Here is a 24,746-nt window from a genome sequence, read left to right as displayed (position 1 = left end):
AAAAAAAAAAAAAGAATAGTGATCTGTCAACACTCCTCTGTTGGAAGAAATAAACTAAAAATTCTTTGTCTTTTAGGAGACAGCTCCCTGAATATAAATAACATAAACAGTGTATGTCAAGAGGGTATATTGTCTCAAAGAATGATAAAATTCTTGGGCTGACGAAACCCTTGGCTCTAGGTGGCCTTCATGTAAATAATCACTATCGATCTGTAAATCTTTTAACTGCAGGTATGAATGTAAGTTTTCTAATTGATAGTGGTGGCTCCTATTCCATCCTTCTCTCATAATCTAGCAAATTCAGTCCTGATTTTTGGGTTACATGCATCAATCAGACTCTATTTTTTTATTAACAAATTTATTATTCTTTGGGAATTTCATATCATTCACCCTAATTCTGCTCATCTTCTGGTTTGCACATATCTGTCCCTCACTCTGGCAGTGTGCTCATGAAAGAAAACAAAAAAATTAAATCAAAGCAAAACATCACAACAACAACAAAACCCTCTTTGTTCCTCCATGTTTCCTGCCTCTCCAACATCTCTTCGTTTGTTTTAGTGGTGTGGAACACAGTATACCCTGTTATACAATCAGTTCTACTTTAAATGTTCAGTGCAATGAGTCATTGTTCTGGCTCAAGGTCTCTGCTTTCTGGTACACCATCTTCAAGGGTGCCTCACCAAAACTCCTCAGGGATATCCCAGGCCACCATAAGTCATGGAGATCCTTATTATCAATGTTTACTTCACTTTTATATTGTCCATGTCTAACTTAATCTTCGCTCATAATTTTCTTATGATACCCAAGCATCATCTTTTCTATATGACAGATTTACCACCAAAAGTGGGGGTACCAAATTACTTTCAACACCTTGCAAAAATGACAGTAACAACTAGGATTGCCTGTCTGTCAAAGAAATTGACTCATTGCTGATAGTTCTCCTCTCTAACCCATAAGTATGTGCCAATCAAATGCCAAATACAGAAAATACAACAACAAAGATATAAATAGATTAAAGCACTGTTGGGGTTCTTCTTGCCACTCTTTTCTCATGCCTGAACCCTTAATGGAATTTCAAGCACTTATCAGTAAATTCCTTTGTTAGGGGATTTTAACAGCACTAGCCTCCCTGTTAAACTCCAGGGAGCCTGTTAAAATGTCTAAAGGAGACTACACAATGGTTCAAACACTTGATATTACAAATGCAGCTATTATTCATACATCCCGGTGCTCCTTAATGCCTGCACATTATAAACACAAACCCTTTCTATTGTCCAATAGTCAACAGGCTAGATTTTAAAGATTCTCTATGTGCACTGCCATTGCTTCTAAGAATCAATTTGGTTTTGCCACTGAATGGGCTGATGCTCAAGGATGTAATAGACAACTTATCAATGGTGTCCTTTTTCCTGATGTTTTAAAGACAGAGCTCATACTTTTGGGTAAGACCTAGCTAGGTGCTCAAATGACTTAACAAGACAGTGAAATGGCATTTTAACATATATAAGACATATATGTTAAACATATGATATTAACATAGGTGATCTCACCTGTTTCCTTCATTGAATGAGACCCCAATCCACCAATAAACCATGAAATTCCCTGACAGATATTATAAAGTTTTAATGCCCAAGGCATCTACCTCAGCCTTATACTTAAGATTCATTACAAGTAAGGGCATAGTGCTATCTCAGTTGAACATAGAAAAGTTGTCCACGCTATCCCAACTCTTGGTGGTAGTAAATATATTAAGGGTTTTGGGGGGAATGATCAGGTTAATAAATATCAGCTTTGATATAAAACCTTAACGAGAAATTATGAACAAATTCCGCTTACTTTGGGCACAAGAGGAGAGGTTGATAAATTAAATCCTCTGCTCAAATTTTTTTTATTTATTTATTTAAAATTTCCACCTCCTTCCCTCCTCCCATTTCCCTCCCACTCCCCCCACTCCCCCTCCCTCTTTTGTCCTAAGAGCAGTCAGGGTTTCCTGCCCTGTGAGAACTCCAAAGTCCTTCCCCCTCCATCCAGGTCTAGGAAGGTGAGCATCCAAACAGACTAAGGCCAGCTGAATCAAGTACAGAGAATAGTTGTCTATGCCGTTCTCAACTACAAATGAGACATCTATCTCTTATCCTATCATGAAGGCTCAGAGATTTTACAAAAGATGAAGGAGGGATTTTTAAGAGTCTAAGTTTAGAAAAGACTGAAGAACAACAGTATTTTCTGGATATGCCAGAACTGGTATTCTCATGAATACACAGCAGCCCTTGTTGCTCACGTAAGATCTGTATAACATCAAGCATCAACACATTCTAGCGTGGAGAATGAAAAGGTTCTTAAGCCTCCACTGAGGAGATATGAACAGGTAATGGCTTTGGGGGAGCAAGGGACAGTTTTTATTAAGTGTGGTTCCTGATCGCTTGAACATGCTCATGTGGATGCCCCCATAAACAGAAATATAGGAAGAGACAAAATATATCAATGCTTTGCTTTTTTTTTATTTTTACTTTCACTTTTCTTCTTTGGTATTTATTTCCTTTTTAAAATTGCAAATACATTCTTTTCGTATCAATACTTCCTGTACAGTCCCCTCCCTCAAATCCTCTCTGCTCTCCTACCTCCTCTCTGCTCTGAATTCTCTCCCTTTCAGTTTCCTCAGAGAGACTACAGACAAACAGGACAAGACAAGATACAGTAAGACAAGGCAAAATCCCTCATCTCAAGGTGACCTAATAGACGAAAAATTGTCCTGGGGCAAGCAAAAGAGTTATCTGAAGTAGGGATGTGGGAATGGATCAAGGAAACACATGGAATGGTTGGGGAAAGAATGATAACATGATTAGCAAGAAGTTATGAAAGATTTAGAAGAGTATGTTTAATAAAAGATTTCTGCTCAAGGTTTCTGCTTTAAATTTACCACAAACTGGCAAGCCTTTAAGCTGCACATTACTGAAGCGCAAGAATGTGTCTAGAAATTTAACAAAGGGTTTAGCTCAATCCATGGATTTATAGAATATTTATCAAAACAAAAATATTTAACTAAGGGTGGTACTTATGACTAAGGTAGTATTCTTATGGCTGTTCAGTTGGAGTACTGCATTACACATTACCAAGGCTAAGGTCATGGGTATATTCCTGAATATTCCACTAAGACCTCATATATTTACATGATTTGTATAATCAGATTTGAATCCATCAGCCACTACCTTACTTTCTGTTGTCTAGATTTGAAATTGGATCATCAAATTTACATGTTGGAAACAGGTTAGATCTATTAGAATACCAGTAATGATCCTATTAGCTTTTGGGCACTGTTGAGCTAACTTAATTTTATCTCCTTTAATTTACTCACATGATGGTCCTGTGACAGTTTAATTCCATCTACCTAAATACCATTCATTGTTCACTGTGGTCTAATAGTCAGCAAATATATAGACCTGAAAACTTTTATGTCTTGTTTTATCCACAAATAGACATACTAGCTGAACTCATATCTCCTAATAGATTTTAGAGCAATAGGTCTTGATGGGGAGAATGTTAGATAGTCAATTATATTAGGAGGCTTTTCTGTCACTGAGGTTGACTTCCTGTCATCATCAGCAACTTACATAACCATGACTTGACATGGCCAAAATAACAGGACTGTTGGTTAGGAATGGGCTCTAAGTCTATCATAGACCTGAATAGATATGTTATGCTTGGAACAGCCAGAATGAGAATCACCAATTGATGACAATATAACACTAAACTTCAACTAAAATTAAATTACTATATAAGATCAGTTTGTAGTTAGACAATTTCTGGGAAAGAACAAAAGAGACAATAGAATCCTATTGTAAGTGGCAACACAAATGGGCAGAGACCTGGACAGGGCAATGCCTTTCATGGGAAGATGTCACAAAGCTCTCTTGGTCCACTTTCCATTCTCAACTTAATAGTGCTCCATCTCACTCCAGAATTAGCACTACCTGTCTTCTACTTTACCCCTGTGTGTCTGAATTCTTTGACAGAGATTACAAGGTCAAAAGGAGTCTAGAAGAAGATCATATGATAAGACCGTCTCTATTTTCTTTTTTTTCTCAATTTTTTATTGATTTTTATTAAACTCTACATTTTTCTTTTTTTTTTTTGTTTTTGTTTTTGTTTTTTTTCGAGACAGGGTTTCTCTGTGGCTTTGGAGCCTGTCCTGGAACTAGCTTTGTAGACCAGGCTGGTCTTGAGCTCACAGAGATCCGCCTGCCTCTGCCTCCCGAGTGCTGGGATTAAAGGCATGCGCCACCATCGCCCGGCTAAACTCTACTTTTTTCTCTGCTCTCCTCCCTGCCTCTCCCCTCCCCCTTGAACCCTCATCCAAGTTCCCAATGCTCCCAACTTACTCAGGAGATCTTGTCTTTTTAAACATAAAGCAAAGAAAACCAGCCTACAAAACACAATCCCACAGAATTTGGACAACAATGAGGACACTAAGAGAGACTTACATAGATCTAATCTACATGGGAAGTAGAAAAAGACCACCTCTATTTTCACAGCCATGCTAATAGTTACAAAAAAGTTTGGGACATGTGAAAGTTTAAACAAGAATTTATTGCTTTATATTTTGCAGTATGATTTGAATATAGATGTTCTTATTTTTACAAGACTAATAAACTTTCTACACAGAGGGACTTATTAAAGTTGGGAAAGTATCTGGCCTGTATTCACTACTTCCATTGTTTCTATTCTGAAGAAAGCAACCAAATGTCTTGTGTTTCCTTTTATTCCCCGACAGCTCCTAAATCTACTCATAAATTGCTTCAGAATACTAAACTCATGAAAGTGATGACAGAAAGCTATTTTTCAAAGTTTGCAACATGTATATCTTGATAGATTAATATTCCCTTACCTCTAGTCATCCTGGAAAAAAGAAATCAATCTTTTTAAATCTCCAATTTCAACGTGTGCGTGTGTGTGTGTGTGTGTGTGTGTGTGTGTGTACGTGTGTGTGCATGCATCCTTGCTCTTATGCAACAGCACCCATGTGGAGATGGTAGGTGATTCTCTCCTTCCTTTATGTGGGTCCTAAGGACAAAGCTCAGATTATATGACTGGGCAGCATGAGCCTCTCTCTACTGGCATAAACTATTTTTTAACATTATTTAAACTGTGCTTACTTGAAATTTATAAGTATTCAAAAGTTAATGCTTTAACAAGCAGTATGTTCTGATTTTCTTTTAAAAAGTTTAACAGTCCTTACTGACCTTTTAATCTATATGATGTCCCTTTTTTTCTACCACCTCACTTGTGAACGTACCACATGATAAAGCAAATCTTCTTCATGATCGCTCCACAGTCCTTTTTATCAAAAGACTCTGGGGGAGACTTACATGTTTAATTTTTTTAAGCGTTTAAAAAATAAGGCATTACAACAATTATTTTAAATGTCCCTGAAAATGCTATGAACTGTGAAAAGGTTAAAGATTGCAGAAAATTTTAAATAAATAACAACTAAAAGACTGGAAAATATGTAAAAGAAGATACATATCAAGAGAGACATCAAAATAGAAAAAAAACAGAGGGAAAGGAGCACAGAGGCAAATAAAAAAATACAAAGGAAAAAAGAAAATATACTAAAATTGTGAGTAAAAGGAGGAGTTACAAAGTTAATAAAGAATGAAAGATTCAGGCTGGAATGGGTCAAGGATACAAAGACTCAAAAATACAGACTTCCTCTTAGGTTATAGAATTGCTTTAGTAATATTGAATTAATCAATGTATTATGACCATAACATTACAGAAACAATAACTTCCCAGAACACAATGTGTACATTTTCCATTTATGTGTGGAATTACTTCATTTGCTTAACAATATATTTCTTTGCATGGTATGTAGCTGCTGTTGAGCTCTTATCTATGTAACTTCTTAAAGCAGAAGGATCTTTAATAAAATATACCACCGAAGTATTTGAGATGACCATTATGTGTAAATTTGTACAGTATCAATAAAAGTCATATTTGAGGACTGTTTTAAGTCAGGGTCTATGGCACTGACCTATTACAAAAATATTATTGAGTCAGGCTGTGGTGGCGCACGTCTTTAATCCCAGCACTTGGGAGGCAGAGGTAGGCGGATCTCTGTGAGTTCGAGACCAGCCTGGTCTACAAGAGCTAGTTCCAGGACAGGCTCCAAAACAACAGAGAAACCCTGTCTCGAAACCCCCCCCCCCCAAAAAAAAAATTACTGAGCCATGTGTCAGAGATTTGTCTAGATGAGTTTTGAAGAGAAATCTTTCTAACCTTCCAGAAAGGAGATAAAACCTCAGCTTCCTCAGATGAGACTGAATGAGACCGAAATGAAGATATCTTCTGTGAAGGAGTAAAGGGCATCTTGTTTTTTTAATACCAAATTTAAATACCCTGCAGAGAATAGCTCACCTCCTCAGTGAGCCAGCAGGGAAAGAAACTGGTCAGCTAAATAAATCTTTCACACTTTCCATTTTACCATGAAGTTATCTATCGGCATGACCCTCTCCTTTCCCAGACATTTTTTTCTTCCTAATGAAAAGGTGGCCTGCCCATGCCTGTTTCACTTCTTGCCTAGCAGTCAATAAAATACCTTTATTTTACAAAAACTCTTGTCAATGGATCATATTACAGGGGCCTCCTGTAGTGAGCCCTTGATTGGTAGCAGAACTAATTATATTTACTGGGATTCTATTTTCCTACAAAAGATTGTCACATTTATAAGTAGAAAATAGAGGGAGAAACTATAGTTTATTACCTGGTGTAACATAAATATGGCATGCAATTGGGGAACATTTTTTAAAAGCGCCAAGGAAAAACTGGGCTATGCCTGGCTTTTACTAACCAGAAGAGCATTATGTGAGCTCGAAAAGAATACACATTTTACAAAAGCAAGTATCCTTTTTTATTTGTTTACATTGCACTGAAAATTTACATCATACTTTTACAAATTTTTTTATCATAAAAATATACTTCTTTACAAAAGTGTATGCATTAATATAAGAGGAGTAGCCAGTTGCAGAAGAAACGTTGTTTAAACAAGATCTTAAACGTATTAACCTTAACATTAGTGAGTGAATCATTGTTATTGCAGTCATTTTTGAATAAACAAGAATAAATAACAGATGGCATAAAATTGAAAACCGCATCCTGTCAGTAGAATACAATGTTGAGAAAATTGTATGAATTTCCAAAACAATGTATCTCAAAGTGTTTTCCAAGCAATTCACTAAATGTAGAGATAGCTCCACGCGGTGCTCCCAGGTGCAATGGTTTCTTGTAGGCACTCTTGTTTCATGATACAAAAAGCAAGACCCTTCACAGAACAATCCCTATTTGAAATGGAAAACAACAAAGAGTCCACAATGGATATGTGTTTTATTCAGTGAAATGAAACACGATAAAAATAAAGACTAAGACAATGCCCTAGGAAATAAAAATACCAACACTACTGCATGATGTAGCTTTCAATGAGCTAACAACATATAAACTTGTTTTAATCAGACAATGAGAAACACTGGCTGTACCTGATACCTACTTCTTAAAAACAGGGTATAGACAGAACGTTCAAAACCTGTGAAAATTTGATGAACACATATATTTGGGAAGCAAATTTATACTGTTGATCTGAAAGAACATTTTTTTTTTGGTTCTTTTAGTTATTAAGTTAAGGGGTAAATCAGAATATGCTGTACTTTGCTCAAAGAAACTATAAAGTACCAAAAGTGGAAAAATCAAAAGTTCAGCTAGAAGGCTATGCAGACATCATAAATTAAATGCAGATGTAATTGACTTACTCTATCAAAACCATTAAAGTGCTTGATTAAAAAAAATAATGATACCAAGTTGATGTCTTAGTTAATGTCAAAATAGGCATCCTTACAGATAATTTTTTTCGAGCCTAAATACTGTTGAGATGACAAAGTATATTGAGGCAAACATGTAAAGAGTATCCTATATCCAATAGATAAAACTCTTTCTTTGAAAATAGAGAAATAAGAAAGGTCACATAATGACCTTGCTATTTGCAGGAACTTGAAAATGATTCTAAATTAGTACTAGCTGCTTTCTAAAAAATAAATACAGAATGCCAGATTGGAGTGGGCAAACAACCTTATTTCTTCTGTGTCATCAATTAGTTCATAATTATTTAAAGATGTGTGTCATTCATAAGCATCTAAGGAAATGAGAAAAATAATGCCTGGGATAAAGAAGAATGAATTGCAGACATGTGGTACAAACTACAGACATGTAGGTGGGATGTAGCTTATGACAGCAAAGAGAAGTCAGTGACCTATTGACTCTGGTAAGTATAGCTCTTATTTCTACCCTATATCATTTTTAACCCAGTCCCTCTAATATAGTTTATAAAGCACAGAAATACTGATAGTGGATGCTCCTCCAATATATGCAAATAAGTTTATGTTTTAGAATAATCTCCTTTTTAAAAAAAGCAAATAAACTGTGAGCAAGCACTCCCAGAGTGCAGCCAGATCTCTGTAAAACTCTCCATGGTACACATGAAGAAGAATTTTGATCCAGTTTATGAAAAAAAGAAACCACTCTTCTCTGTCATTCCTCAGGAAAAGGTGACCCAGCAAGTCCTGAAAAGTGTGCTTTGTTTAACAGTGAACTAAAAGTGCACTGTTCAGTGTGTCGATTTCCAGGATTCTGAAGAAGGCAACGTGTTGCCGTGTTATACCATTGTGCAAACTGTGTTCAAGTTGGGGTCAAATCGTACTGCCTTCCCCTCCACAGACTTGGCATTGGTGTCATACATGGGGTTCTCAAAGGCTGCTTGACCGTTGTTATTTTCATGAACAGAACATCCTGTGTACTGTGTTTTGGGTGCAGTCCTGTTTATAAAAACAACATTGATAGTTGCATGTTAGGGTGTTTTGAGAAATAGCAGACTAAACTTCAACAATTTAGGAATGAACTTATTCAAACAAAATAATACCCCACACAATGTAACATTGTTTAACAAGAATTGAACAGTGATGAATGATACCATGAGTAAAATCTTAAAAGAATTACTGTGCTTAGGAAAAAAAAAGACCAAATATGAAAGATCAAAAAGAAGAAAAGTGACTGTTGTAGTTCTTTGTACTTGGATGAAGTTTGAAGATGGTGGGGGAGATTAGAGAGGAACCTGCTAATGAATTCACATTCCCTTTGTGTTGATAATTGCATTCTGTAACTCCATTGGCAAGAACTTTCAGATGACACAGTGAGTGTCCCCAATGGTATTCTGTTATACAGTTGACATGTTGTTAAAATTATGTATATATTATATCAAAATATATGTATAATATAAAATTATTAATATATGTATAGTGTGTACATATATTTTATATGACTATATAATATTAAATGACTAATTTTTAGATAGCAAGACAGATATAAATAAAAATGTCAGTTTGGGAGAGAATGTACTTAAGTAGGTAAGTGTCTAAATGTGTATATATACTTAAATATATTTAATTGAATTCTTTGATTGTTTGTATTTTTTCAAATAATAGAGATAGATTAATAAAGCTCCTCCAAAAGGCTGTAACACATAGGATATATGTGACTGAGTAATCATATGTAATACTATTTATTTGATCAATCACAAGCATAACATATCCATTAAAAAATCTTCAGACAACAGAAGCTGAATGACAAATTAGAAGATGACCATCTGTCAACCAAGGTAAAATTATTCAAGATTGTCATGTGAACCTGAACTTTCTAGATTTTTACCATAAATCTTTCGGCATTTAGTGTCTTTTCAATTTAAACCTTAACAAATATTCAGTATCTCTAAAGTACCAATATTAATAATTCATGAATAATATGTACAAGAAAATTAAAGACAAAATAAGGATTGGTAAGGTTGAATCACGTGCAATGTAACAGAGTGATTTCTGCTATGGACATGTGGCTCTTGGGGTGAGTGGTAAGATCCAAAAGGATTATAACAGCTATGCACACAGATTATAACAACACATAAAAAAAGAAAGGTGGAGTATAGGCAATATGATGGAAATGACATGCAAGGAAAGTTTAGGTAAATATTGTCACTGAAGTCACACATCTTACCTTTGTTTATAAAGATAAAACCCAAATCCTGCAAATATAAGTGCGAAAAAAGGCACAAGAATCGCAATGGCCACAGAACTACTGTTTGTACCATGATGTTGATTCGAAGAATTTGACCCTTCAGAAGTATTCAGTCCTAATGGAAACAGCACAAGTAAGTCATTGACCAAAAAATCAACTCAGGCCTATAATTGATTTCTACATTTAATTACCAGATAGTTTATTCTATTTTTCAAATGAGAAAAAAAGAAGGTTTTACAAGCTTTACGGTAGGAATGGAGATGAAGAAGCATATAATAGCACTTGAAATATAGTGTTTTAAGTACTAGGGCATGTGATCTGAAATCTGTGCATCCCGTTACTTTACTGTATGAACAGCCAACGCCTGTGAATGCTGTATACTATTTTCAAAACAGCACAAATTTAGGTGGTATAGTACACGAAATGATAAATTATTATTTTTATTTACAAAAGTTAATATACTATTTATTTTTATTCATATGTATTTAATGGCATAGATGGTAAGTTTTAAGTAATATTTTATCTATTTAAATGTTTCAGATATTTATACAAGAAGTTTTGATCACATTTATGCCCTTACTTCCCTCTAGCTCTCTCTAGTTTTCTCCAGCCTATTTCCCAACTTTATGCATTTTTGGTGAACATTTTTATTCAAATAATTTATAAATCTTGTCACACTTATTTTTAAACCATATCTATTTCTCTATTTTTTTCTCCAGTGACCAGGTTTAATCATACAAAAGTTTAAAGCCATGATTTGTTAAGATAAATACTAAATGATAGCTTTTAGAGTCATAATTCATTGTTTATATCTGCATACAACAATTTAAGGATGGAATACAGTGTATATATACAGCAAAAGACATGTGTTTATAAATATAAGATCAACAAATATGTGTGCCCATGTCAGAAGGATTATAAATGAAAACGAGAAAGCTTCGTCCATCATAGCAGAGAAAATGGCAGTATTTGAGATGACCAGGTTCTCAAAAGAACCCATTTCTCAACATTATTTTTTCCTTCCAGGCTGTAAAAGTTTCTCTGAGTGCCACTACATCTTCTCAGAAGTAAGAAATTTGCTTTAATACTCAAACTGAAAAGAAGTGGTATAGTTCTCAGGAGAAGAGGTAAAAATAATTTACAGTTTAATATTACCATGTAATCTATGTCAATTTTCTTCTTGTGTTTGCTTAGGGGCAAGACAGCTTATCATACTGATGGCAGATTTGATGAAACACTGAGCTTTGTAGAGTTATTACCTGAAGAAGGGATAATTTCAACAATGTGATTATTCTTTAAATGCTGTCAAATGGCTAATTGCATAGTCCTGATAATGCATAATTCAAGATATTGTAAGTGTGAAAATGTAAAGAATCATTTATGTTTTTATGGTGTCTATAGTATCAAAGAATTACTTGAAAATAAAAATAAAAATAAAAAATATTACCCAGTCTCTGTAGTCCAAATTGACCATAATCTTTGCCTTTAATAAATCCTTGGAATACATAAGTGGCTCCATCAGGCTCAGCAGAAACCTGAAAATATTTGGAGTTCCAATTAAATATAAAAACTGATCACAGCTTTACTTTTTATATCTGAATAAGTACTCAATATATTCTAAAATGAACACCCACCTTTGTTTTTTTCCTATTCCTCCTATGCAATGAACACATGATACAAATCTTCAATCATAAAGACAAAAGAAAAACATTCTAATTTTAAATAATTATGATATTGGTAAACAGGAGGTTGTGCGTTGCTTTACCACCATTTTATAAATATAGACTAGTAAGTATATTATTCAAAATGTAAAACAATGTGTAGAAATTGAATCACAGTGTGGAGAGATGGCTCAGGATCCAAGAGTTGCCCTGCCAGGGAACTGCTGTAGGTTCCCAGCACCGACACTAGGGCGTTCACAACCACCTGTAACTCCATCACTGCTGCATCTCTCTGGGCAGCTGCATGCATGTGGTGTACAAGCATACCTTCAGGCAGACACTGATACAAGAAAATAAATAATAAATTATAAATTATATTGGCCTTTCTTCCACTCCAGAGACTCTACAGAAAGGAGATAATTTCTGTCAGTCAGGGTTCGTTTCCAGCCTCACTTTTAGCCATGGGCATGTGAGTGGCATTGATAATTGGTTAATCATAATTCTGCGGTGTCAGATCCTTTTTCCTATATCAGAAGCCAGTGACAATATCACTTCAGTCATAAAATTTCCAATCCATTTGTAAATCTTTGGAGATTGAAAATAGATTAGTGTCTGCTTTAGAGTAGGGCAGGACTGAGTGGCAAGGGAAACAAAGGAGAGCCCTCGGATGGGAGATACCTTATTGAAATAATGAAATCATTCTAAAGTAAATTTTTGGGGGACTACACCCGCAAATCTGCACAAAAAGTAAAACCAGACTGAGGGGCCAATGAGAACGGCAATGGGATTTGTCTCTACTGCATGTATTAGCCTTTTGAGATCCTATTCTCTTTGGATGCATACCTTGCTCAGCCTGGATGTAGTGGAGAGGACCTTGGACTTTCCACAGGGCAGGGTGGGTGCCTTGCCCTCTTTTAGGACTGGAGGGTGTGGGGGAAGGATGTGGGGGAGGAGTAGGAGGGAAGTAGGAGGAGGGAAGGAAGTGGGGATTTTCATTGATATGATTTTAAAGTTAAAAAAATGTACATAAAAAGACAAAAAATAAAACCCATCAAGTGTATACAAAAATGGATTAATTGTAGAATATGTGACAATGTTAAAATTGAGCTGTTAAAAATGGCCCATATAGGGTTGCAGAGATTGCTCAGATGTTAAGAGCACTGGCTGTTTTTCCAGAGGTCCTGAGTTCAATTCCCAGCAACCTCACAACCATCTGTAATGATATATGGTGCCCCCTTCTGACCTAAAGGCATATATGCAGGTAGAATGCGGTATGCATAGTCAATATATTGTTGAAAAAATGGCCCACTCTCAACTGGATAAAGTGATGCTCGCCTATAACACCAATGAGGTAGGCTGAGGAAGGAGAGATGCAAGAGACTAACACCGAGTCTGGAACAAATTTGTCTGTCCAAGAAGAAAACACCAGCATGTGTTAATACAGTTGAGAGTATTTCCGAGCTTTCTGACCACCTGAAAGCCTTTGGCCTCCAGGTTGTATGTGCTTCTCCAGGCCCATCCCCAGTCCCAGAATAAGGCATAGGGCTGACCATCAAGCAAATATTCCTACCAGCTCCCCCAAGGAAGACAAATCAATTCTTTTGGCAATCTGGATTGCAGGGATTGTTCCTAATGTTACAAAAGCTGTCTATAATCTGAACCATATATATATATATATATATATATATATATATATATATATATATATACATACATACACATAATACTGCTTTTAACAATTTCAAATATGTTAAGGTATATCATTAAATCCATATAAAGGGAACTGATACACTTTAGTTACTCAATGATTAACTAGTAACATGAATTTATCCCCAATAACCAATTACTAAACCAGTAACTAACACCTAGGTACCTGACTCATAGCTGTTGTTATAAAAACTACTTTTAAAACCATCTTGGATACTTACCTTAAAAAACGAAGTACCAAACTAACTACGGGAGTCTAACTAACTTGCTCAGCAAAAAGGTACATCCTGTTATTGGATATTATACTTGGCCATGACCACATAAAATCAAATTCTGTGAACAAGAGCAGTTCAAACACTGATATTTTAATCAATTAATGAATGAATTGACCTCATATTAATACAGAACCTCATGTAATTCAGCAACCTGTGTAAAATAAAGACATGACTTCTCATTCTGTAAATGACAATAGAGAAAATAAAATAAAATAGATGGAGATCATTTTCCTGAGAAACAACTTACTGACCCCTACTAGTGAAAATCTTCTTTTTCACTAAATCCTATATACACAATTTTATTTACTATAAAATATGGTCTGATCTCGCAGGTTTATACTCTGCAGAGGCTCATTTCCTTACTGTTAGCATTAGACATCCTGATGTCAATGATCACTTGGAATCCATTCACTTAGAATCCATGATCTATTCACATCACACACAGGGTGTCTGTGGTGAAAACGTAGTAGCGTGTTTTCAATGAGAGCTTTTCATATCAATCCTTTTCAGACCACTTCATAAGCCTTTCTAAGCCCATAATAATCTATTAGTTTGCTGTTAAAATCAACCACGTGCTTTAAGGAACTACACTTACGAAGCCATCCATGGCCCAATTTTCTTCCTTCATTTTCTTCACAGAAGCGTGGGCTGGTACTTTAATAAGATATATATGTAACATTAGGCGAGCTTCCTGGCTTTTGTAGATCCCTGAAAAATGTACACACAGTTACCTAATTTTGTAGATAGCTGTGATTCACTTTATTATCAATAACTTTGTAAATATATTGTGGAAAACAAAAAGTATGCAAAGGAAGAATGCAAGTCCCAAGTAAAGAATGACTTTGTACATGATACCTGATACTATGCAATATACACCTGTTTCTTATCTGAAATCATGAATTAGATCTTACCTGAATCTCTAACAACCCTAAATGCTAGAGTAGAAAATGCACATAATATAGAAAAGCAAAAATCCCAGGACAGCCAAAACAATCCTGTACAATAAAAGAACTTCTGGAGGCATCACAATCCCTGATTTTAAACTCTACTACAAAGCTATAGTACTTAAGACAGCCTGGTATTGGCTGGCATAAAAACAGACAGGAGGACCAATGGAACTGAATCGAAGACCCGGATATTAATCGACACACCTTGGAACACCTGATTTTTAAAAAGGAAGCAAAAAGTATCAAATGGAAAAAAAAAACAAAGCATATTTAACAAACGGTGCTCCCATAACTGGATATCAACATGTATAAGAATGAAAATAGAGCCATATCTATCCCCATGAACAAAACTCAAGTCCAAATGGACCAAAGACCTCCACATAAAGCCAGCCAAACTGAATATTATAAAAAAGAAAGTGGGAAGTACACTTGAATGCATTGGCACAGGAGATCACTTCCTATGTATGACACCTTTGTAAGGAAAATACATGACAAAATGTGGTAAATCCCAGGCTGCCATAGTGGAGTCTTTTTACTCTGCTCTATCAGAAAATATCTACTATGTAAAAGAATGTTTTAGCTATGCCTTGAAACTTAGGTTTTAACTTAAGATGATAAACACACACAATGATAGAAACACGAGAAGCAAAAATATATACACTGATTCTTATACCTGGCTATTGTGAGAGCTGGAATCAGCTAGAGTGTAAATACACTTCATGATAAGTCAGGCTGTGAGGAAAAAGCTTCTGATTGACTATTGATTAAAATTTGACTCCTGGTGACTCATATACGGCTTTACCTATTAATGAGGCACCAGAAGAATATGCCAGGAATAGCAAGGCAAAGAGATGCAAACCTTGACCTAAAGTAAACTAAAATTAATAAGCAAAACATAAATGTACTGACAAAAACACTTGTGGGGAATGGTTATAATTGTATTTTACAGTCACTGTCAGTGAAAAGTAATGAAATTTAAACTATCATGTTTATGCATATTTATAAGGATCTATTTGAATTGTTACTTTATAACAAACAGATTCTTTTTTGCTAGCTTAGAGAAAATGGAAATGTTATTTATGACTAAAAGTTAAATTAATCATAAGCAAAATTTAAGTACAAATTAAGCTTTTCTAATTTATTCCATGTAATTATTCATACTTAAAATATAATGTATACTAAATTCTGATAAGTGAACTTATTGGATAGTACAACAATATATAAAATGTTTATGTAATTTTCAAAATTAATTGTTTCAATTTTATTTATAACACAAACTAATTTGCTAGTAATTATTTTCAGGATAACTGTATAATAAAAGAAGCTTGCAATATATATCTCATGCTAAAATATCATAATTCCATCTTGACAAATGAGAGTTCTAGTCTAGAACAAGAATTCTTTCTGCATGAAATAGTCTTAAAGACACTAACTACACAATTTTAGCTCTGCATTTATTTAGTAATAGTCACTCACCTTTACAAACCTTCAAAATTCTTGCTTTTAAGTAAATTCTGACATCCATGAAAATCAAACATGAAAATTAACTCACAGTAGTAGAGTCTGACTAAGCAAATGCCAGGATGTATAGCTTCTTTTGCTAAATTTGAATCGGATACCTGAAAGCAGCAGTTCCATGTCCCTGTTGCTGAGCGTGGCGTTGACTCTACCGGTAGAGGCATTGAAGCTAGTGACTGTCAGGGTCATAGGCTGCTTCCTTCCTTTAAAGTTATAAGAGCCTTTCCATATGTAATTCTGGGCAAACACATCATCAGGAACTGTGCAGAGATAAAATAAATGCCACATTTTAATTTCACAGTGCCCTCTAAATATGATCATCTGATATTAGATTAAATCCTGTAGTCTGTTGAACAAATAATCTATTCCTAAATATAAATCATCTTCAATAAGTATAAACTAATATATTCTTCCTTGAATTACAAATTTCAAAGAATAAATCATAGTTATTAAAGCCTGTGTTTGTTCAGTAGTCAATGACAGGAAAGCCAGACTCCATGCCAACGAAAGACACGAGGCTTATAGTTAGAATCCAGGAGACACTAGTGTCACTTATATTTGGTCACCTATAACGTTTTTCTCTCCTTTCTGAAAGAAGATGAGATGATTTTATTGAGGCTGCCAGCCTGTGAGCATGCCTCCAGAGACCCGCTATTCTGCTAGTGTCATAGACAAATTCGTTAGAGGAAGAATGTAAACCATGTCCTTCTCTTTCCAATGGCCCTGGAGGCAGCCTGGAGGTAGTGACTCTTTGTCACTTTTACAAAACACTGAGTTCAGTTATTCCAGTAATAGAAGAGGAGCAGTGCTGTGCTATATTGACAGCTTTGAAGTTTACATGTATTTTTAGAAATAAAAGGATTGTGACTAGAATTGCCCAGGTCTTATGGGGTAGAACAGACAGTAGTAGAATATAGCACAGGGTCTAGGCGAGCAGATCCTGGGTTATGCTACTGGTATTTGATGGCATTTTCTATATTAAAAAACTAGGTCATTTTGCATAAACTTCTTAATTCTAAACCAGGATTCCCTTATGAATAATATAGATTAATATATACTATGTAAAATGTTAAATAAAATAAGGAATGCAAAATGTTTATCTAATCACTATCTAAAATCATTGTCTAATATTTTCATTATGTTTAATTATGGTTCAGATAAAATAGGGATATTGGGGCTTTTTAGGTCACTAAATAGCTACTGTGTGTGTGTGTGTGTGTGTGTGTGTGTGTGTGTGTGTGTGTCTATGTGTGTGTCTATGTGTGTGTCTATGTGTACAGATACCATGTATTGGGTGTCACGAACAATCTATAGCCCTGGCTTTTCAACCTTTGTCAAATCATCTTTCAACTGACCCTTTATTCATAAACAGCAAGTTATCGTGTTATGCTTACATCTATGTAATCATCTTATTTGACACATTGTCAGAAAAATTTTCCTTTGATTGGTTTGGGCTAAGAAAAGTGTACTTACAAACTATATAAAGAAGTGATAGGCAAAAGTTTTATTTGAGAAGATTCAAGGAGAAAAATAGAAATGTGTCCTACTGGTATGTCTAATAAATGGTTGGTAGTTAGTAATTGGCACTTTTCACATTGTTTACTTCTCCTCCTCTCAATAGTGATGATTCTCCATCCCTGTAATAAAAGTCTGCTGTTACTTAATGATCTTATTTCATGAAATTTAGTTAAATTAAGACTGCTAGTTAAAATACATAGAAGCAAAGCCCTCATTTTGAGAGGTAATAGTTACAGGAAAAGGTATGTAGCCATACCCAGCAATATCAGTTGTATTAAGATAAATAATTGTTTTGGTAGAGATGATTAAAGAACTGGTCCTTGAGACGAATACTTTGTAGTCAGAGCTACTTCATTTGGGAGAAATATTTTCTTCATTGCAGATGCCAAGCTTCCAATGACCAGAAACAGAATAGAATGGAATGCATAACCATTTAGTCAATGATAAATATGACTTGAAACTATTGTGTTGTCTTTACCACAATGTTAAGTTTAATTCAGTAAAATTTCAAATTTAATTTTTCATCAATAATCACAAGTCAGATAGTACCAAATTTCCCTCCTCGTGTAATATCTTTATCTGTATTTCTAATTATATGTTGACTGTCACATGAGTATGTTAGATTATTTTATTTAAGACTTATATTCCTTGCCATATTTCTTTAAAATTTGTCAGATATCGTCAGTGGAGCAATATGGGCCTGGTATATTTCTGAAAATAATTTTAAGCTTTACCTTAGTATGTGATTATTAAGCTAACTTTTATAGCATTTATTAAAATTGAGGTTCAATTTTATAACAATTTGTAAATTTAGTAAAATAAATTTTGATAGTTACTGACATTACCCCAATATTTTAAATTTATTTAACCTGTTTTGTATCATATTTGTATATCCTTTATTTCACAGTTACTTTTATAAAATTTTTCTTTACACATTAAAAATGTTTCTATTGTGTCATTGACAGCTTTATTTATTTTATCCTTGTATTTATTTTTGGTTGCTGTAGTATAGTAGTTATTGGTTAACAGAGATATAGCATCACTTCAGGGACTTTCTTCTTATCTAATGCAAAGATTTAAGGCTATAAATATAATTTATGATGCTACTTTTGTGGTAGTTTTCAAGTTGGGTCAAAGGTAAAAATTTATATAACAAAATGTATTCCTCAGTAATATGAAAAAATAGTTATAACGAATGAAGTCTCTATATACTGTATACTTTATCTTTCATTCTGATGAATATCAGATGCATAAAATGATTTTAGAATGAGAATGACATTAGTGTTATAAGAATTTAATTCTCAGCCGGGCGGTGGTGGCGCACGTCTTTAATCCCAGCACTTGGGAGGCAGAGGCAGGCGGATCCCTGTGAGTTCGAGACCAGCCTGGTCTACAGAGCTAGTTCCAGGACAGGCTCCAAAACCACAGAGAAACCCTGTCTCGAAAAACAAAAAAAAAAAAAAAAAAAAAGAATTTAATTCTCATGTTACTGATGATTAGGTCATATAATTAAGATTGCATTTTAAAATCAAACAGTTACAAATAAGTTGTACAATATAATATCTTTTAACAAATGTCTTGAAATCCATACATCTAAAAAGGTATATGTTTTAAGTTGTCTTGTTTTCTATTTTAAGTATATAAATAAAAACATTGTCATGTTATTGTTAAAAGTATCTTTAAAAAATAAATCTACAAGTATATAGATAGATGTAGAAAGCATATTTTTGAGCTAAATAACTGTCCAATATTTTTATAATGAATGGAACAAAATGAAATTTATGGCCTGTCAATGCCGAAGCATGTATGGGCAGCCCATATGGTTCTGTTGAACTTGTCCATATTGGGTTTTATAATCTAAGTTGATGAGGATGAATGACCAGATCTCTTCCACAAGAAAACACCAAATCTCATTACAGATGGTTTCTGGGAATTAAACTCAGGACCTTTGGAAGAGCAGGTAGTGCTCTTAACTGCTGACCCATACCTCCATCCCAATAATTTAGAAAATAAATAGAAAATATTTCAAAAAATAAGCTCATATCCTATAACACACATGATCATATCTAATATGTTCAGGCTTAAGTTTGTCATGCAAAATATATCATTTTTAATAAATACATATTTAAGGAAAAAATTGTAGATCAATCTTAGACACCATGACTTTTAGAACAACAAATTACTTACCACTTAGCTTTGGACTTGGCGTGCCTAATGCAGGTCGAGGATCTTTCACCAATATTTTGGAGCCAGCTGAGGCAACAGAACAGCATTTACAAAAGTTAATGTATTATACACAGTGTGACACCGTCAATTTTACTCAGAGATATTACATAATTTCCTTCGAAATCCCTTGCTCATTCCACCTCAGTGAAAACACTTTCTGATTAACAGCTTTAGCAATCACTTCCAGCATAGTCCCTTGGGAAAAAGGCTGTTATTCAATCCTCACAGGAAACTGGATCTTTGATTAGAGGGAGAAGCTGAAAGAAAACAGTTGATTCCAGCAGGGATACTGAGGACTAAGTGTTTTCTATTGTTGACAAAGGGACAAGACCTGGTTGTGCAAGGTTCACATCTAAAAATCAGAATTTGCTGAAATCATTCAGAAATCGGAAGGCTCAAAAGTTGAAACTTTGAGTCTTGGCAGAGAACGGTTCATGTCAATAAAATCACATATGGGGCTAGAGAGGAACAAACAGTGTAAGGGCTGTGAAACACACTGTTTGGCACACCCTGTGCCCAAGGAACACTGTCATGTTCTTAAGAACATTTAATGAGGGGAAATATTTGAAATAACCAAATACTGAATTTAACAGGTTCAAGCATCAGTTCCACTAGGAAAAATTGAACACTACTATCACATTAGTGACTTTAAAACAAAAACCAAAAAATGATTGTTGAGAAAGCTTTGAAACTGTGGTGGATTTCAATACAATAACATCTAGGGTATTGATAAAGTTTGTAATATATGAAACTATGATGGAAGTATCACAAAGGCAGGGAGCAAAAATATTCCTACTACTTTAGACAATTAAATTAACGCTTTCAGTTGTAAGTCTGTAGAGAAAATTCAATGGAAATGCCTTTGAAGGATTTAAACAGACATGCCATGGATAGAGTTGCATGTGTAAACTGGAGGCTAAAAGAAGCAGAATGTGATAGGAAAGCTAATTTAGGCATGATTTCCACAGAAGAAATCAATGGCATGAATAAAATCATGAAGGATAGAGTAGAGAAAATGAATGGAGAGGATTCCTGAATTCTAGGCTGTTAAAAACCTAAAGTAGAAAAGACTTTGTAAAGGAAATTAAAACTGTATAGCCATAATGTTAGTAAGTACTGATATTAGAGTTTAATAATATATATGTCAACACTTTCATCAATTATCAAGGGTTGTATTTACTGATATTAAATGCCATTTGGGGAAGGTCACATAGGTGGACAGAAAAATAAAAGCAAATACTATATATATATACCACTGTTTGAGAAAGTCACCATTTTATACTCAAGCAGTGGTATTTTAAGAAGAGGAAACTCATGTTACATTCTGTCTAAGAAATGAGGGAAAACAGTTCAAAACAGTAGTTAAAATTTGTTCCTGCTTCAAGAGGTCAAATACAAGAAGATATGAGAAGAAAGTTTAACAGATGTAAAGAAACAAAGAAACAAAAAAAAGAAAGAAAGGAAAAAAGCTTTTAATGGCCTTATCAAGAACTATAGAGAATTTCCTTCGATGTGCCTTATAGTAAGAGTGAGTGTTTTCCCCTGGTAAATTCAGTACATCAGAACCTAGTAGGATTTTCCCTGGAGAAGCAGCAACAGGTGTAGACTCTTCAGCTAGATCTACTTAAATTATCGTGCTACATTGACTCAGAACAAAAGTAAAAATTTGAACACTGAGTTATCCCTTGTAAGTCAGACTATGAGAAAGACTATATGGATTCTGAGAGAATGCCACAAAATAAGACATTGAGGCTATGTTCCCTATCATACGGGATCAAATAATATACTTTAGGAAGCCCACGCTACATTAGAATGAAACTGTATTTGGAAGGAATTGATTGTAGCTATAATTAACTGCCGCTCTCAATATAAAGTAATACTGAATTTAGAATAAGTCTTATACATAAGAAGTTTTTTCATAAGAAAATTAGATGGACATGCAAAGACATATTCAAATATGTTTCAATATTTTTCGAATGTGGAATTCTCTGGCCACGTTTTGGTACATACGCTAGAAATATCATTTACCATATGTAAAGATGAAGGCAGGTATCACTGGGAGATTAGAGCCAAAGAATGCCAGTGATTGCTAGGAGAGGACAGAGGGTAGGGAGTGGCTATGTCATTGGAGATGATCAAATACACAAAGTCCTGTTGACTCTTTGACTTTTGACTTTGTACTTAATACCTATAAAAGGATAAATTTCTATCACGTGAAGTCAGCCATATTTAGGTGACGTTTTATAACAAACCTAGAAAATAAATACACCAATAAAAACATTGTAAAGAGAGAATGTGAAGATGGAATGAAGACAAAACAAATCAAGTTATCATCGAAATATCATCATAGAAAGATTTATGTGTGTCCGTTTTTCTGGAATTAAAAAAAAAAAAGCTCACACATCTTCCAGTGTCGGACTTGGTCTAGCAAATAATTCTTCTAAAAAGACCTAAATAGCACATCCTAATATGCTAAAGCATCTGTAAATGAAAGTTACCTTCACAGACAGGAACTTTTCCAGTCCAGGTGTTATCTGATCTGCACACTCGATGTTCTGTTCCCCCTGCTAAGAAGAAGCCAGGTTGGCAGGTATAGATGAGTGTGTAGCCGTGGGAGGGAAGGTCCATCCCTACTACATTTGCGTGAGCAGGACTTTCCGGCTGCTTACAGTTGTGAGCTGTAGCAAGAGTGGAGCAGAGAATAATGTGATTTTTTTGAGATGCGTTACTAAAATTTTGATGCAAAGGTCAAATAGTGCAAACTGACTCTGGGCTACTTATGCTTACGAATGAATATTTGAGGCACAATACGGGAGAGTCTCAGTGAACAGTAATATTCCTAAAAATGTATAAGACCTTGAAGTAAAAATTAAGAAAAAAATCACAAGCTTATATTTTGTGGATAATTTCTTGAAATATTCATTTATGAGTTTACTATATTTATTTTAAATAAAAATTCATTGCTTGAATATAAATGTAACCATATGTTGGGAGCAGTGAAACCCCAGATCCTGAATTTCTTGTAATCCCCTGATCTGAGTGCCTACAGCTGCTCTGAGCACGAGACCTTCAGGAGTTCCTGATGGCAGGAGAGTGGTTTCTGGTGGGTTTGGCTGGGGCGTGGCTATCTCTATATAATCTGCCCCTGAACACAATAAAGGGGGCGTTCTTGGGGAATTCAAGGATGACTCCTGTGGCTGTCTCTCTGTCTGAGTGTGTCTGTGTATTTTAACCTCGAGCCCCCTTGCCCGAAGCTTGCGAACTGGGTGCCAGCGCACAGAGCGCAGACACCGTGGCGCAGTGTGAGTCAACCATAAGTTCATTATACAGTTCATATACTAATGCTATACTATGTTCAAATATATTTCAATATTTTTAGAACATGGAATTCTCTGGCCATATTTTGGTACATACGCTAGAAATATCGTTTCATTCATCTAAGTTTTGTTTTTATTTCTGTATTTTCCTTCCACATTAACTTAATCATTCATTCTGCTTGGTGTCTGATAAAGATAATTCCCTTTTCAATCAAAAATGTTACAAAGAATTTCATATACATATATAGATATAGATATGTATAGATATATACAACTTAACTTATATACAACATAATTCATGAAAAATCAATCTAAATATGTTCTCTGGGAAGCAATTCATTTAAAACAACAGCACCCTTCCACTTGCTTCCTCATAAATATTCAGAAAGATATGAATAACAGTTAACATTTTATGTTACAAGCTAAATATGGTGATAAGTGGACGTTGCTTTCAGTGATATATATGGAACCTAGAGCTTCATGAATGCCAAACGCCCTGTTGCAACACTTCTTTTCTATTTGTTGTTTTGATACGAGGTTTCACTAAATTACCGAGGCTGGGCATTGATGTGTGATCCTCACGTCAAAGCTTCTTGAATAGCTGGTATTACAGGCTTCTGTACAATGTCAAGCTCTGTACATTCTTAAACTTCACATAACATACACTTTTGTCAATCGAAAGCAGTTACTAACGACAGTAAACTGTACTTGAGTGATCAAATAATAATGTAGCTCACCAGAGAACTTCAGCTTATTATGAAATACCCAGTTATAGTCCAAACTGTCCTTAAGCATATATTTTCAGGAATTCTCTTATAAGAACTTTTGCCATAATTAGATATGAACCAATCCATGAAGACATGATGCATGTTCTGCATAAACAATTCATTCAAGGGCAGTCCCCTTTTTATTGTATGGTCCAGACAGGGATCAAGAAAATCTTCAGAGCATATCTGCATTAGGAAAATTTCGTAACTGAAGCACATATCTGATGAGTGTTGATATTGTCATGTGTTGTTGTTGATTTGATTCTTTGCAGGAAATTTAGAATTAAAATGTGGTGAGGGACAAGGAGGCTACCGAAGGAAATGGAGGACAGGTATCTGACTAGCTTGTATTTATTCCCAATTCTGAAATCCAAAAGATCATGTACTGATTTTAACATTGTTTAGGACAGTCTGAATTGTTTTTTTTCTTTTAAATAGTTATTTTTGTTTTTTAACCTTATATTCTCAGAAGACCTCGTCACCCATGCTTAAAAATCATTATGATTAACTAGTGTTTAACATCTTGTATTTCAGAGTACTCCATTTATACTGCAGACCCATGAACTGAGAAAGTAACCATCCTTTAAAACACCAGATGGCCGAGCTCACACCACTATACGAGTTTTGCCAAAGGAACAAAACTGTACCTCCTGTTTTCTGGCTTCTATGGAAACACTGCCTTCCAATGATCATGGGGTTTTGA

The 24,746-nt window shown here is 34.8% G+C and overlaps 1 protein-coding gene across 2 annotated transcripts in view; it reads right to left on the bottom strand.

The window, feature by feature from the left end:
- Positions 1-6,925: 6,925 nt before the first annotated feature.
- Positions 6,926-24,746, bottom strand: part of Csmd3 (CUB and Sushi multiple domains 3) — a 952,990-nt gene continuing 935,169 nt past the window's right edge. The window contains exons 65-71 of one of the 2 annotated variants that reach the window (XM_026785886.1): positions 22,458-22,637; positions 19,921-19,986; positions 16,317-16,475; positions 14,346-14,458; positions 11,555-11,642; positions 10,087-10,222; positions 6,926-8,858 (exon numbers count right to left, since the gene is read on the bottom strand). In XM_026785886.1, the coding sequence (XP_026641687.1) occupies positions 8,699-8,858; positions 10,087-10,222; positions 11,555-11,642; positions 14,346-14,458; positions 16,317-16,475; positions 19,921-19,986; positions 22,458-22,637 (902 nt within the window). In that variant the 3' untranslated portion in view covers positions 6,926-8,698. The remainder of the gene's footprint in view (positions 8,859-10,086; positions 10,223-11,554; positions 11,643-14,345; positions 14,459-16,316; positions 16,476-19,920; positions 19,987-22,457; positions 22,638-24,746) is intronic. The other variant, XM_026785885.1, reaches the window with a different exon arrangement.

This window comes from Microtus ochrogaster, linkage group LG3 (genome assembly GCF_000317375.1).
Source record: "Microtus ochrogaster isolate Prairie Vole_2 linkage group LG3, MicOch1.0, whole genome shotgun sequence".
NCBI lineage: Eukaryota > Metazoa > Chordata > Mammalia > Rodentia > Cricetidae > Microtus > Microtus ochrogaster.
The sequence above is the reverse complement of the archived record's forward strand: the minus strand, read 5'-3'. Positions and strand labels throughout refer to the sequence as shown.